This window comes from Geotrypetes seraphini, chromosome 2 (assembly GCF_902459505.1).
Source record: "Geotrypetes seraphini chromosome 2, aGeoSer1.1, whole genome shotgun sequence".
Lineage (NCBI taxonomy): Eukaryota > Metazoa > Chordata > Amphibia > Gymnophiona > Dermophiidae > Geotrypetes > Geotrypetes seraphini.
Window position 1 is genome coordinate 406,681,083 of NC_047085.1, and position 16,122 is coordinate 406,697,204.

At 41.1% G+C, this 16,122-nt stretch overlaps 1 protein-coding gene across 5 annotated transcripts in view; it reads left to right on the forward strand.

Moving 5' to 3' along the window:
* ETV1 (ETS variant transcription factor 1) overlaps positions 1–16,122 on the forward strand; it is a 167,238-nt gene that overhangs the window by 103,381 nt on the left and 47,735 nt on the right. For all 5 annotated transcript variants that reach the window (XM_033930995.1, XM_033930999.1, XM_033930997.1 and 2 more), the window contains exons 7-8: positions 2,795–2,983; positions 4,563–4,810. In XM_033930995.1, coding sequence (XP_033786886.1) covers positions 2,795–2,983; positions 4,563–4,810 — 437 coding nt within the window. The remainder of the gene's footprint in view (positions 1–2,794; positions 2,984–4,562; positions 4,811–16,122) is intronic.

The following is a 16,122-nucleotide window of genomic DNA, read 5'->3' on the forward strand; positions in this document are numbered from 1 at the left end:
GGTCTATCTTTTTTAGCAATTGTCTGTGACTGATGCGAGCTACTGGCCCTTAGCATTTTTCTTGAACTGTGTCCTTTGCTTCTTTTTTGGAGTTTTTATTTTTATCTCCTTTTCTTCTAATCATCTAATCTAATCTTCTATTTGTGAGTCGCACATACCTATATAGGCTCAAGGCGACAGATCAAAGAGGAAGGGGAAAGTAGTGGGAAGGGGGCATGGAGAAGAAGTAGGGAGTGCTATATAGAATTGAAGAGAGTTAATTGTCAAAGAGGTGAGTTTTCAGGTTTATTCTGAAAGTAGTGTAGTTTGTTTCTTTCTTGATGGTTTCTGTTAGGTCATTCCAGGTTTTTACACCCAGATAAGTTAGTATAGAGTGGAAAATTAGTTTGTAGTGGAGGTATTTTGTGGATGGCAGGTTTAGTTGGATTCTGTTAAGGATTCTTTTTGATGTCGACCAAGCAGTAGAGAATAATTGAATAAGAGGGGCTGCTGAGTTTCTCTATAGAATCTGATGTAGGATACATGACGATTTGAAAATTATCCAGGATGAAATTGGGAGCCAATGTAGTTGCCTGATGAAGGTTGTGATTGAATCAAATTTCTTTTAATTTGTAAATTAGTCTAACGGCTGTGTTCTGGATGAGTTGCAGTTTGCGGATGAGAGTAGTGTTGATGCCAAGGTAGTTGCAATAGTCCAGTTGAGGTAGGACCATCATCTGAACGATTAGAGCAAAATGGTGTGGGTGGAAGTATGGTCTTGTGAGTCGCAGTTGACGCATAGTATAAATGGTCTTTTTCCGAAGGGTTAGAAATATGTGGTTCCATTGTGAGAGTATCGTCTAAGATGCATCCTAGTACCTTGGTGGATTTTTCCATGATGAGAGTGATGCCTGATGGAAGAGTGAGTTTAAAAATGACATTCTGTTGTGCAGTATGGAAAACAATGGCTTTGGTCTTAGTGGCGTTCAGTTTCAGCTTGTTGTTTGTTTCCCAGGTTTGAATTTTATCTATATTGTTTGAGATTTTTTTGGCAATATTAGGATAGTTTTTGGTTATGGGGATGAGGAGGAGAATGTCATTGGCATAAGAAAGTACAGTTTCATCTTCCATTTTGATGTGTCCCAGTGATCTCATGAATAAATTGAATAGGATTGGGGATAAAGGGGAGCCTTGTGGGACGCCACAGAATGCCTTCCAAGGGTTGGAGTATGATTCTTGCCTTTTGACCAAGTATTCGCGATTTTGTAGGAAGTTGGCAAACCATTTTAGTACAGTCCCTGTTATTCCGATTTCCAAGAGTTTGGTTAGGAGTAATTGGTGGTCCATTGAGTTGAAGGCTGCGATGATATCAAATTGAAGCAATATTGTCGGATGATCCGAGCTTAGCAACTGTTTGATTTTAGTGATTACAGTGATGAGGAGGAGCTCGGTGCTGTGCTTTTTCCGGAAGCCGTATTGGGATGTATGGAGGCATGAGTGTTGCTCTATGTATAAGACTAACTGCATGCTGACATGGGACTCAAGGATTTTAGTGAGGATCGGAATTCCAGCAATCAGTCTGTAGTTGGATACTATGGAGAGGTCTGCTTGGACTGTTTTCGGTATAGGGGTTAAGGATATTTTGCCCATTTCTTTGGGTAGATGCCCTTGGTTCAGGGAACGATTTAGTAGGTTGGTGAGCCAGTTAATGATATGATGCGGAGCTGCAGAAAGAAGATATGGAGGACAGTTGTCAAGGGGGGCTGCTTCATAAGGCTAGTTTTGTTTTGTTTTTTAAAAAAATTCTTTAATATTTAAAACTTTCAATAAGTGCAACATAAGATACAATCACTTTATACTTTAACATCACTTAATATTCCATCAAGACTAGTTTTGATAATAGTCTATTGGTGTCAGAGATGGAAAGGTTGGTGAATGAAGACCAGATTTGGTCAGCTTTTATGGGTTCAGTGTATTTCGTATAGTTGGGTTGGGAAGTGTTTGTTGTGGCTGTCTTAGCAACTTCCGATTGGACCAACTTGACTTTGTTGAGGAAGAAATCTGCTAGTTCTTGGGCTGAGATTTTATTGGAGAGGGTTGCAAATTCTTGGTTTTGGGGGGATGTCAGTTGTCATACTAAGCAGAACAGTTTTTTGCTGTCGGTTGTGTTGCCTCCTATTTTACTGGCGTAGTAGTTTTTCTTTGTTTCGGATATATTGTCCTTATATTTATTTCTCCATTGTGTTCTGTGTTCTGGTGTCTTGTTTTTCCTCCATTTCCTCTCTAGACATCTGCATAGTTGTTGTCTAGTAAACCAGGGTGAAGTTTGATTTGATTTTATTATGCATGGGTGGAGGGGGGATACAGTATCCAGGGTTTTGGCTATGATTTTGTTCCAGATGGGGGGAGGGAGTGATTTTGATACTAATTTCCAGAAGAAATCAGGTCTTGTTTTCCTGCGAACTAATCTTGTGTCTTAGGTGGCTTTGGAGTTCAGGTCTATGTCAGTTAGGTTTAGGCAGAATTCTAGGAGAAAGTGATCTGTCCATGGGACAGGGGACCATTTGGCCTTGGGGAGATGATGCAAACAGGTCAAATTCTAGTATTGAGGGCTAAGTGGAGTAAGAGATTACTATCTGTCTTTAATTTCTAAGATACTGATATTGATACAGCAATTTCCTCTTGTAATATTGTTTTTTTTATAATAATCTCTGTTTTCTGTATCAGGTATTGCTTACTTGAATGTATCATTAAAAAATTCTGTATAAATAAAAAAGTTAAAAAAAGAAGAATAAACATTTGATCTTTTTCACAGTGCCTATGATCAAAAACCACAAGTGGGAATGAGGCCCTCCAACCCACCAACGCCATCAAGCACTCCAGTGTCACCACTGCACCATGTATCACCGAACCCTGCTCAGACTCCAAAATCTGATCGGGCTTTTCCTACTCATCTCCCTCCTTCCCAACCCATCCCAGACAACAGTTACTCCATGGACCATAGGTAAGATTGCAGCAGATACGTCTATGTTTAAACACTTTTCTCTTTTCCCTTTTTGGCTTGGAGATGCATCCTAATTTTTTTGAGGTTCCAGCTCAACCAGAGCTGAACTTTGTTGGATCATGATATTATTAGACTTCCTTTGCAGCATCTCTGGTTTTATCTCCTTTCATTTCAATCTACCTGTTGCAGGGGGCAGCCTAGAGAATGACACAGTGACAGAATTCATCACTGTTTCTGTCCCCACGGACAATTGCAGGAGACCATCACCATGTCAATCTTTAAGGAGAGAGGGAAGAATCAGAGTTTGAATGGGCACAGCCACTTACCCTCAAACCTTGAATTAAAGAATGCTGGTGTAGAAGGACTGAGGTTGAGATTGACACTAAAGAATGAGAGGAACGGTGATGAATTCTGTCACCCTGTCATTCTCTAGGACAGCCCCTGATTAGGGGCCACAAACAGCAGCACTCTCTGGAACCTTTATAGCATGAATTAACTCGATTTAGGGGATTTTTACATTTAAATTTGTTGACCAGTAGTCAGAGGGCAAGCAAGTTGACCTGATGACTCAGTTGTAACTGTGTAGACCCAGAATAAGAGGATGCCTTTTTTACTTCCTTAATTTCATCTTAATAACACAGTTCAGTGTAATGCACAATTTTGTCTCAGATCTGGTGGAGGCAGGCAAGGCATTGGGAGAATGGGGAGACAGTGTGCAGAGTCTGGCAGGGCATTTGAATATAATATCCCCCCCCCCCAGGGGTTTATATACGAGTCAACATTTTTCCTTCCTTTTTTGGGGGTAACATGTATGTGTTTGGACTGTACCCGCTTTGGGAAAGGTGGGATACAAATAAAAACATTAAACCTCGGTTCATATTCAGGTCAGTTTATATTTGAGTATATATGATAATATCAACCAAAGCAGCTTAGTAAACAGACTCCTGTGTGGTGTTGCTTCCCCTCATCTAACCCTGGCCCTGGGAATGCCTCTGTGCTGTGTTCATTGTAGTACAGTATACATATATTTTATTGCCTGCATTGAGGGTAGGCTGTTTTGAAATACAGAATGACAGGGGACTAATTTTTCCCTGTCTCCGCAGGAACTCAATTTCCCCCATCCCTGCAAGTTTTGTCTCTGTTCCTGCCCCAATCCTGTAAGTTCTGCCTTAACCACACAAGCCTCGAACATTTATGATTTTAAAGTGCTTGAGGCTTGTGCAGATGAGGATGGAGCTTGCAGGAATGGGGCAGGGGCAGGAAAAGAACTTGCGGGAATGGGACAGAAAAATGAGTTCCCGTGGGGATGGGGAAAAATGTGTTCCCATGTCATTCTCTGTTTTGAAACAACCATTGACCTGGGGAAATAGCTTTTGAATACTGCCATCACAGATGAGTTTACTGCAATTTGTTTTCATGATAGCAACAAATATCTAATCTGGCATGTTCAGTTATTGAGGCTGGTAGGATGCATTTGCTTGCCTAGGTGAATGTAGGAAAAAATTACGCATTAGCTGCTGTGCCAAGTCTTGTCACCATGTCTTGTAACTTTAACTAAGTTTTCTAATTTGCCTCCTAGATTTCGCCGTCAGCTTTCTGATCCATGCAATTCCTTCCCACCCTTGCCCACCATACCGAGGGAAGGACGTCCGATGTACCAACGCCAGATGTCTGAGCCAAACATTCCTTTTCCACCACAAGGTTTTAAACAGGAGTACCACGATCCGGTTTATGAACACAGCACTATGGTTGGAAATGCAGCCAATCAAAATTTCCCTCCTCCTCTAATGATTAAACAGGAGCCAAGAGATTTTGCTTATGACTCAGGTAAGTGAGACTTTGCTCTGTATGTTTAAAGAGTAAATAATACAGTGGGGCCTTTTTAAAAAAATTGCATTTGCTTCTTAATACTTGGTATAGTAAATGGCAACAGCTAACTCAGAGACGTGTTAACCGTTCTTGTGGTAGAAGTGCCGTTAGCACATGGCAAGTTGCGCAATGTTGATTTCTCACAGACAATTTCACTCGTGTGTGTGTGTTTTATGAACTTGTTATTCATTGCATCAGCTGAATGATTTCTAATGCACCTCTGATGAAGGCGTTTGAGCAATGGACTCCTGATGAAGGTATTTGCCGAAACACGAACCGGGTAGAGTCCGACTTTCATGTCCATTCTGCTACTACACCATTTGCTAGCTGACTCGATATACTGCATTTGTGGATTTATATACATATACAGTAGATGACCATTTTATTTAATAAACTGGTCTTCATCTGGGACTACTTGTTATTTTCCACAAGTTGCATTTGTTTTATTGACTTTTAATTGTGTTTTTCCACAATTTTATGTGAATAATAAACCTGAGAGTTTCCAAATCAACAACTCCACTTTGCTGGCTTTTGTTTGTTTGTTTATTTATTTGTTTATTTACTTCATTTTCTATCCCATTCTTCACAAAGAGCTCAGAACGGCTTACAGGTTAAACGTACATAATATACAGTATACAGGTTACCTTTTGTTCCCATTTGTCTTTGTTTTAAATGTTTTTTTAAATTATTGTTATTTTTAATTATGTTTTGTCATCTTAAATATGTATTTTAGTCAAAGTATGTTTTTATGACTTTGTACACCGCCTAGAAAGTTGATTGGGTGGTATAAGAAATTTTAAATAAACTTGGAAACTTGATTTGCCATAGTTACAAGTTTTTCAATACAAGTTTTTATACCAATGAGCTCAGAATAGGTTACAAAGTTAACATACATAATGTGTAGACAGGTTGTGAATTGTACATGTATACAGTAGTCTTAGGTTGTCTTGGTTTGACATATACAGCAGGTCAAAGTTAGCATACAATCTGATCATTTTAAGTTTGCCGCAACTTGCTTGTGTTACTCGCATGAGCATGGGCATAGGCAACAAGTATGAGCAAGAATTATTTACAATGTCTCTGGAACTCAATCACCTCTCCCAAATTCCAGAGAAAGCCCACAATCCTCTGCTAAGTCATTTATAATTCCCCTTGTCCTCTTTCATTTATCCCACTACTAGTGGTAGTAGGGAATTTTTTTTTAATTTTATTTTTTTAGCCCAGCTCTATTGTGCTGTAACCGACTAACATGACTAATCGTAATCTATAAAGGGGCATTCCGCACTTAGCACTGATTCCTATAACCAAATGGCTGTGTGGATTTAAATCAAGTGAAACTTGGCATAAATCCTTGTGCGCATGTTGAGCGAGCAACCTCGGAATTCTGTGACATCACAACTCTACTGTATTATGGGAATGCCCCCTTTTGAATTTTGCATGAGACAGTTTAGGCACACAGCTACGTACATAGAACTGTGCATAGGCAGAAGTGTACGAAATTCCAAATAAATGCCAGTAAACACCAGTAATTGGTGTTAATTGGTTCGTTAAGCAATTTATGTTGCGTGAGCATCTCGGGATCGCACCCATAATTTGGCGCACAAATTTTGATGTCTTTTATAGAATCTGGGGGTAAGTGCCTATGCAGTAAGAGCTTCAGACGCTGTTTATGTTAGCTCTGTTCAGCTGTTCGAACGCTGCACAAGCTCTTCTTTGTGTTTTATCAAGTGGATTCTTTCTGAGAATCCCTGATGCAGGCTTTTTAGCAGAAACACGGTCCGTGTTGAATCCGTTTTTAGTTTCTACTTTCCACGGTTGCCTTGTGAATTTCCTAGCTTGATGGTCTGGTCTTCCTGCTCCTTTTTGTGTTCCACTGGCAACATTAACACATAGCCAGAATGAGCAAATGCCGGGAACATCCACATGTGATGCCACGTTAGTGTTAGACTTGCTGACTTCAAAATCGCACATTACAGTGTATTAAAGCAGAGTTCTTCCAGAATGTGATCTCATTTCAAAGATTGTTTTAGGAAGAATTCTATCAGGAATTAAGTTCTTTTGTTGCCTGTTGGGATTATAGGCCCGGATTCTCTAAACAGCACCGTTGTCGGCAGCGGCCGATCACATGTCAATCACACAATGGTTTCATTTAGAGAATCGCGCCTCCGGCAAAGGTAGACAGTGGAAATGTAGGTCAGGGTTTTCAAAGCCTATATTTCCGGCACCTACCTTTGAAGTGAATTGCACCTACCTAGGTGCTTTACACCACCTAGCGCCACTTCTGGTGTTAGCCATGCCCACAATGGGGTTAGACGCCATAAAGCGCCATTGTTTTAGGTTCCGGTAGGAACCTTGAAAATCAATTTAAAACATCTTTTAAACAGTATTTTTCACTTAACTTAGGAGCCGCTTAAAGAATATGGGCTATAGGAGCTGTTCTTTTAGCCACTCAGATAAAGGCTCTACATTTTGCTGCTTTGCTACTGTAGGCCTGGGAAACAAAATATCACTCCCTTCAAGGCCTTATTGTAAAATTAGCAGCTGGATTTGCAGGCTTTGACTCCTTCCAAGAACATTCATGTACATTGTGAGAACAGAGAGGGACACTCCATTGACTCTCATAGGGTAGTCCTTTCGGATCAGGTGAGATGTGTTAGCAGAGGCATGTGAGAAGTAACATCATTGACTACAACAGAACATCAGCTCAGTAAACAGAGGAGGAGTTCAGCTAAAGGCCTGGTGCCTTTCAACCTACACAAACAGGGGTATTCATCTTACTGTATTAAAAGAGCCCTTTGTAAGCAGGCAACATATCTGGCAAGTTTAAAAAGCATGATACAAATAGCTGTAATTTCAGCTTTCCATTTAGTTTAAGCTCCAATTTAGAACCATAATGTTAACTTTTACCTGATATACATAATTCAAGACTTTTAAATAATTTACAGCATGTGATGGTGTCAAAGCAGTTTGTGTTGGATGTGAGTAATTATAGGTTCTGAAACCTGCTTTAGTCATGTGACCAAGAGTACTTACATATTGACATGCGAGTATTCAAACCTATTTTTCTTGGATACTGGGTTAGTATATTTCAGTTGACACTTTGGTGTTGGCCCTAAATTACAGTGTGTCATTCCAGTATGGAGGTCTTTTGACCTTTGTGCTCTGTTCTGCAACGTGTCATTTTCACCTTCCTGAGAGTGCGTTCGCTAGACCTTATTCCATCACAGGATGCTTGATTCCCTCCCTTACCCTCCCTCTGTAATGCGGAACAGATATGGTATTGGAAAAACATTAATATAGGGTTTGTGTTTGAATTTCTAGAATTGATGCATGAATAAGTGAAAATTTGTCTTGATTTTGAGAGGCTTTGCTTTCTCCAATATATTTGGAATTAATTTATTTTTTATTTATTTATTTAAAACATTTATATCCCGCAAGTCTAAGGTTCTAAGCGGCTTACAAATATGACATACATAAAATCATACCTTACAAACAATTATACATATGATGTCATTTACAGTAAAGTTTACTGTAATGATGTGACATATGGCATCCAAAAATCAGCTATTTTGTTTTCAGAATAGAGTAGTTGGGTGGGGAAAAACTGAAGGCAGATTAATGTCTATACCATTGGAAATGCTAGCTCTGATCATATTTAAAATTTGTTTGATAAATTATGTAGTCGGAATGTATTTCTGGTTGCTGTAACACAGTACATGATGGCAGATAAAAGCCCACATAGTCCATCTAGTCTGCCCAGCAGGGTGGCCAGAGCTAAGGTTACCAGATTTTATGTCAGTAAAATCCTAACCCCTAGACCCACCCTCCAAGGCCTGCCCCATTCCGTCCCCAGCCCCGCTCCACTGCCTGTTCGTTGGGCAGGAAGGCATCCACACATGTGCGGATGCCCCCTCCCGATGCAATTTCTTTTCAAAGCCCTGACAAAGTGCTGGGTTTTGAAAAGCTGTCCAGACCCCCGGACATGTCCTCAAAAGGACATCTGGTAACCTCAGCCAGAGCCATACCTACCACTCTATGCGGGCCCCAGTCACCCATGCTTAAATACTGGTTGTCAAGTGTCCACCTTGCCAACCATGATGTGGATGGAATGTTTTATAACCAAGACACCCAAGTATTGATGACAGTCACAATGTCTTCCTCTTCTCCCTGCGCTGCACAGAACCCTCTCGCAGCATGTGACACTTCTACATATGTGGGTTTGGGGACAAAAATAGCAAGGTTTATTTCTTGGCTTGGCTAAGAATTCAGGTATGTTAGTCTATTATTAGATGGAGTTGCTCTCTTTATTTCTCCTTTTGTTGATGTCTATCTGAAATCCAGCACCTGATATGCTGCTGGATTAGTGAATATCTTTAACTGGTTAACTTTATCCTGATATCAGGTTAGTTCTGTTGAATGCAGACAGGTAAAGTTAACTAGATGAAAGTATCCAGTTCATGCTGGAGATCTATCCCAGAGTGGTCAAGGTGGTCTACATAAGCTTAGCTAGTTAGTGCTTATATTTAGTTTTATCTAGCTAAAATGAAGCTGTACCCTCCCTCCTCACACACATGTCACTATTGATGAAAGGTTTTCCTATCATGAACATGTAAGCAACACCGTCAAATCTTGCTTTTATAGGCTACGAATGATTCGCTCAATTTCTAAGTTTCTTGAGCCAAAATCACTCAACATACTAATTCATTCCCTAGTTATCACTAAACTCGACTACTGTAACTCTTTATTAATAAATATTACACAAAAAGAAAAGAGGCGTCTTCAGATAGTCCAAAATACCGCCATTAAATTGATTCACAATGGCAAAAAATACGATCATGTTACCCCCTTTTTGATCAATTCCCACTGGCTTCCAGTTAATCACCGCATTACTTTCAAAATCTTACTTTTAGTATTTAAAACTTTTGTCTTCCAATGAACCTCAATTTATTAACAAACTACTTATTCCTCATAATACATCACGCTCCCTTAGGTCCATTAATCAAAAACTTACAGCAGTTCCCTCATTGAAAGTAATTGGAACTCGTCGACATGACATGTTTTCAGTAATGGCTCCGCAACTATGGAATACCTTACCTCAATATATAAGAGAAGAAAATGACTTAAGTCACTTTAAAGGCAATCTGAAGAGTTTTATTTTTAAAGATGCTTTTAATCTTTAACTATGCTTAAAGTTCATTTTAGTACTTTCTTATTTTTTACTCTCCCCCCCTATTGTTCTTTCCATTCATGTCTTCTCTTATAGTCTAATAAATACAATTGTAGTTCTGCCCTTCTTACCTTATGTATCTGTTAGTCTGTAAGTTTGTCAGTTAAACCCATTATATTTAATGACTAAATTGGTATATGCTTATAACTTTTTTAAATTTGTAAATCGCTTAGTAAAGTAAATAAGCAATTCATCAAGACAAAATAAAACTTGAAACTTGTCATCTTGATCAGATGACTGTTGCTTGGGTAACTAAATGATTAGACAAAAATTATCCCACGCTAAAGAGAAATTTTTAAAATCGATGGTTTGCCTAAATAACCTCAGAAGATACCCAGATTTTCTGTCTCCACCCTCCCACCAATATACAGCTTGTATCTAGTGGTATATTTTTAAATGCCAGCTGCTGTGGGCAGCACCCAATTAGTGTCTACTAGATATCTTGATATTGCAATACTGATGGGCTATATATGGGTCATGATAATATTCAACTGCTATTCTAGTGCAAAAGGCATATGAGTCTTGAACCAGTGGGTTATCCACCTCTACTCACAAATTTGTATAGAAGCTGTTATCTATATTTTTTGGCTCTGCCTTCTCTATCTCTGCACTATACTCCTCAGTTTCTCCTTCTACATGTGAGTTGAAGGAGTCTTTCTGATGTGCTGTGCTTGGTTTATTTTTGGGCTTTTTGGTCTCATTTTTAGACCTCTGCATCGGTGCTACAGAGGTCCCCTAGTTCCCTGGGGCAGCATTGTCTAGGTTATGACACAGACCTTAACTGTCAGAGGTCTGTAGCTGGGATAGTATCTCTTTTCTTCAGGGCACCTACCTAGCTAGCCTGCACTAACATTTTTGGTGGCTCAGGGACCATTCCCCTGGTAGCGAAGCTCACTCCTGGTCATTAACTGGAGAGGGAGTATAGGCTCTGACATCTGTGAGGAGTTGTGGGGGGTCTACTATTCTGATCCTGGAATCTTAATACCATTTTGCAAGGTCTCAATAGACCTTACAGGAGGCTTTCTTCTTAGACCTGATTCAAAACAGTATTCTTGGTGGTGATTACTTTGGCAAGACAAGTCTGAGTTGCAAGCTCTCTCTTGCAGGGAGCTGTTTCTTCAGATTATGTTCCTTGCGCATAGATCCGTCCTTCTACTGAAAGCAGTCTCTGCCTTTCATGTCAATCAGGAAGTCCATTTGCCTGCCTTTCCTACAGGGTTGAAGGAAAAGCAAAAAATATTGTATTTGCTAGATGTCAGGAGATTGCTTCTTTAATACCTCGAAGTTACCAATGAGTTTTGAGTTTCTGATCACATTTTTGTTCTGCCCAGTCATTCTAAGAAAGGCAAGTCCACATCCAAGGCCTCGATTTCCAGATGGATTATAATGGCACTTTCCTCCTTGTATATGGGCTGTGGTAAGCAGCTGCCGATTGCTTTGAAGCACACTCCACCAAAGGGGTGGATACCTCATGGGCAGAGGCTTGGGTAGTCTCCCCTGTGAAGATTTATAGAGCAGCAACATGGTCTACTCTTCATAGACGTGAAAGCCAAGGAGGATGCCACTTTTGGGTCCTCAGTATTAAAGGCAGGCTCAGTAGTCCCGCACTTATCTGAGTTGCATGGGGACCTTTCTTTCCAAGTTGTTCAGGCTTCTGAAGGAAATGAATTACTTGTCCCTTGCTATATGAGGACAGACTAAATGTACGATTCCCACTGAGCCACATTTTATGAAGAATAATGTGGCAGGTGCATGAAAAAGCCTTTCAGAAGAATTTACAAACTTAATGGGCAAATTGTAGACAGAAGAAAGTTTTCCTTCTTTTGCAAGAGAGGTGGCCTAGAAGTCTAATAAGAAAGTATTGTCTCTTACATGTCTAGCAGTACTTTAGAACTGATAAGTATTACTAGTAAGTAGTGCTGCCCAATTCACGATTCACTTCGGGTGAATCGATTTGAATCGGTTAAAAACAAAAAAAACCACGGCTTTCCGATTCGCCTGACCCTCCTCCCATGGCTTCTGGCTCCCACCCCCTCGGCCTTCCGCTCCCCCCCCCCCCCCCGGCCTCCCCGCAGTGATTACCTTCCACCCGGACAGCCTGCAAACAAGATCGCGGTGTTAGCGATCTTATTACCGCTTCGGAGCTGGTTCCTCCGTCGCGGTCCCGCCCCTCCTCTGATGTCAGGAACAAGTCTTCAAGGGGGGGACAGGCCTTTAGGGGAGACAGGCAGGCCTTCAGGGATGGGATAGGTCTTTAATGGGGGGGACAGGCAGGCCTTCAAAGGGGGACAGGTCTTCAAGGGGGGACAGGCAGGCCTTCAGGGATGGGATAGGTCTTCAATGGGGGGGACAGGCAGGCCCTCAAAGGGGGACAGGTCTTCAAGGGGGGACAGGCCTTTAGGGGGGACAGGCAGGCCTTCAGGGGTGGGATAGGCTTTTAAGGGGGGACAAGCCTTCAAGGGGGGAGGCAGGTCTTCAAAGGGGAGGACAGGTCTTCAAGGGGGGGACAGGCCTTTAGGGGAGACAGACAGGCCTTCAGGGGTGGGATAGGTCTTCAGTGGGGGGGACAGGCAGGCCCTCAAAGGGGGACAGGTCTTCAAGGGGGGACAGGCCTTTAGGGGGGACAGGCAGGCCTTCAGGGGTGGGATAGGCTTTTAAGGGGGGACAAGCCTTCAAGGGGGGAGGCAGGTCTTCAAAGGGGAGGACAGGTCTTCAAGGGGGGGACAGGCCTTTAGGGGAGACAGGCAGGCCTTCAGGGGTGGGATAGGTCTTCAGTGGGGGGCACAGGCAAGCCTTCAGGGGTGGGACAGGTCTTCAAGGGGGGGGGGGACAAGCCTTCAAGGGGGGAGGCTTGACTTTAAACAACTGAACGCTGAAACACTTGGTTCATTTGTGATACTTTTTCTCTATCACTGGAAAGTTTTGCTTGTCTTTTTTGTTCTGCCACTTTTCTTGTTTCTTCTGAGATCCAAGGCAATTTCTTGGCTTTCTTTCTCTTCTGGAGTGTTTTTTTTTAGTTTCATCACTAATTATGGTTTTGATGTCATTCCATAACTGTTCGGGCTCTCTATCTCCTGTATCAAGATAGGCAAATCTGTTGTCTAGTTTTATCAATAGTAGAGAGGCTTTTAGTTATCTGATCTATTGTATACCATCATGTTTTGCTGATTGTTGAAAATCAAGAGACTAAACAAAGTCATACTATAGAAGACTTTTGGTATAGAATCACTTTCTCCCATCAGTCAGGATTTTCCACAGTCTGAAATCCACAAAGTAAACGTTCAACATTTTCAGTACAGAGCCCTTCCATTTGACCTAGTATTGGCTAAAAGAGGGTTCTCAGTTCTTCAAAGATTCCTGTTTGTGAGGATTTGTGTCCTATAACAGCAGTCTTTCATTGAAACTTGTTAGTTGGAGAAAGCCATAGAGCAGGGGTCTCAAAGTCCTTCTTTGAGGGCCGCAATCCAGTCAGGATTTCCCCTATGAATATGCATGAAATCTATATGCATGCACTGTTTTCAATGCATATTCATTGGGGAAATCCTGAAAACCCGACTGGATTGCGGCCCTCAAGGAGGGACTTTGAGATCCCTGCCATAGAGATAGTGGTGTAGCAACAGGTGGGCCTGGGTGGTGTCAGGCCCACCCTGTAGCAGCACACTTCTGATGTAGCTGGTGGGGAACCCCATGTCCCACCAACTAAAAACTCCCAACACTTCTTCCTCCCTTGTATTTTTTAAAGTTCTGTTCGTCACCAGATTACCTATGGGGCAGGGTTCTCGCACTCAATATTGGGTGTCTGTCTAGGCCCTTGACACAGATTAGAATTCAGAAGGTAGAGATGGAAGAGCAGTGTCTAACTCCAATAAGGATTCATGGTGGTGGTGATGAAGATTGGCCATATGAGAGTATTAACAATATTTATTACTAAAGCAGTGAAGGCTGTTGAGAGATGATTTCACAATAAGATACTCTGTACTAGGGCAGAGAATTTAGACAGAGAAGACCCTTGTGGAGAGTAAACAGGATATTCATTTCAGTAGATAAGGCCATGGTCTAAAGGAAAACCCCATATTTGCATTTTGAATTCCAGGCGTTTAGTCTGAGTTGGAGAGGAAGGTGTGTATGACTGTTCTGGAAATGAATGCAGTGGGAACTGTTTTAGTAGCTTTAGGGCCAAGTTTTGAGATGTGAGGCCTGTATGGCTGCACAGAGGTGCCATACATGGGGGATACTCTTCCTTTCAGGTTCATGGACAAGTCTTCCTTGTCCTATCTGCCATCCCTCAAAAGGAGGTAAGTAGCACTTTATGCATGCATTTTCCTATGCTGGCTTCATGTCCGAACCATACAGAATTTTGGAGATGCTGACCCAGATGTCCTAGAGAAACCAGGGGAGGGGGAGGAGGCAGATTGAAAGAGGCTGAAAACTGACCTCTGTAAGGACAGAATTGATGGATTTTATCCAGTGTTTTTCACTGCACAAATAAAATAAAAGTTTTAAGAAAATAGAGATGAAAGGGCCTGATATTAGCTACATGCTTTTACAAGCTGTCAAGAAATATCTTGCCTTTCATGATTATCAGGTCAGTGTTTGTTGTTTTGTTTTTTCTTTTTTAATTGTCTTTATTAGCAATTGCAAAGGGAACATACAACCAGGAGCGGGGCAAGCCTAGCAAAACATAGCAGGCAACGAAAACAACACTGGAAAACTATGACAGCAAATGGTTCATAGTGCAGGAACCCAATGGCTGGATGCCCAACACAATTAACATTTTGTGAAGTACAAAAACCCCCCAATCAAGCACACACAAACCTCAAACACTCGGCCTCAAACCACAACAATCATACAGCAAACACTCCACAATCATACCCCCAAACAATCAAACACCCAAATGCATATACACACACAAGTGCAACCACCCCGGGGAGAAACAAAAAGAGAGATCAGCCCCACCGAGAAGAATAATCAAGGTATGGAGTCGGTGTCCTCTGGCTCCGAGCTCCATAGATCTTGATAGCAGCGGAGGACCAGAGGTCGTTTATTCTACATAATATCCTTTATTCTAGGCAGTTTCTTGGGATGCACAAAGGGACAGTTTTCAAATGACCCACCAACATATATAGTGTGCAGGCACCTTTGCATACTTTACACAAACTAGTCGGTACTTTTTACTTATAATTTTAATGCACCCTATTGTCTATTTTTCTGTAAACCGCTTAGAATCCTAACGGAGTTTAGTGGTATATAAGAAATAAATTACATTACATTACATTACATTACTTTTCCTTCAAAACGAAGGCATACATTCTAAGAACATCTGCATGCTACACAGCTGTTCATTTGTGTTAGAGACCAAGAATGTAAAAGAGTATTTTGCATTACAGTACCACGGTGCAAAATGAATGAAAAGATTTTATTTCTTTATTTATTTGGTTTTATATCCTGTCTTCCCAGGAGAGCTCAGAACAGGTTAAAAGTTTACATACATAGCAAAGCATGGTAAAATATAACATGACAAACATGGCATGATGTGACACAGCATGACAAGGCACGACAAAACATAGGATGGCAGCTTAACATGATATATTGATTGTATTTATATTTTTCCTGTATCCTAGTGTACGGTAGTGCTGCCCGATTCAGGAATAAAAATTTTGATTCGATTCAATTCAACCTATTGAATTGTTTTTTTGATTCGATTTGATTTTCCTGCCCAGTTGGATGTTTTGTTTTGGGGTTGTTTTTTTTTTCCAAACATCCTGGTGGATTTATTATATAGCCTCTTCACCCCCTTTGCCTTCTCCTAACCACAGTGGCACTGTGGTGTAAACAAAATAAACAAACAAAAAAGACTTTTCTCTCTCTGTTAAATCCTAGTTCACGTTTGCAGTCTAACACCAGCTCTGGCAGGATACACATTTCAAATCTGACATATTGTAATCACAAAACGAAAATAAAATTAGTTTTTCTACCTTTTGTTGTCTGGTCATTATTCAAATCTTGTTGGTCCCAGGCTCTGGTTGTCTTCTGATAACTTGCT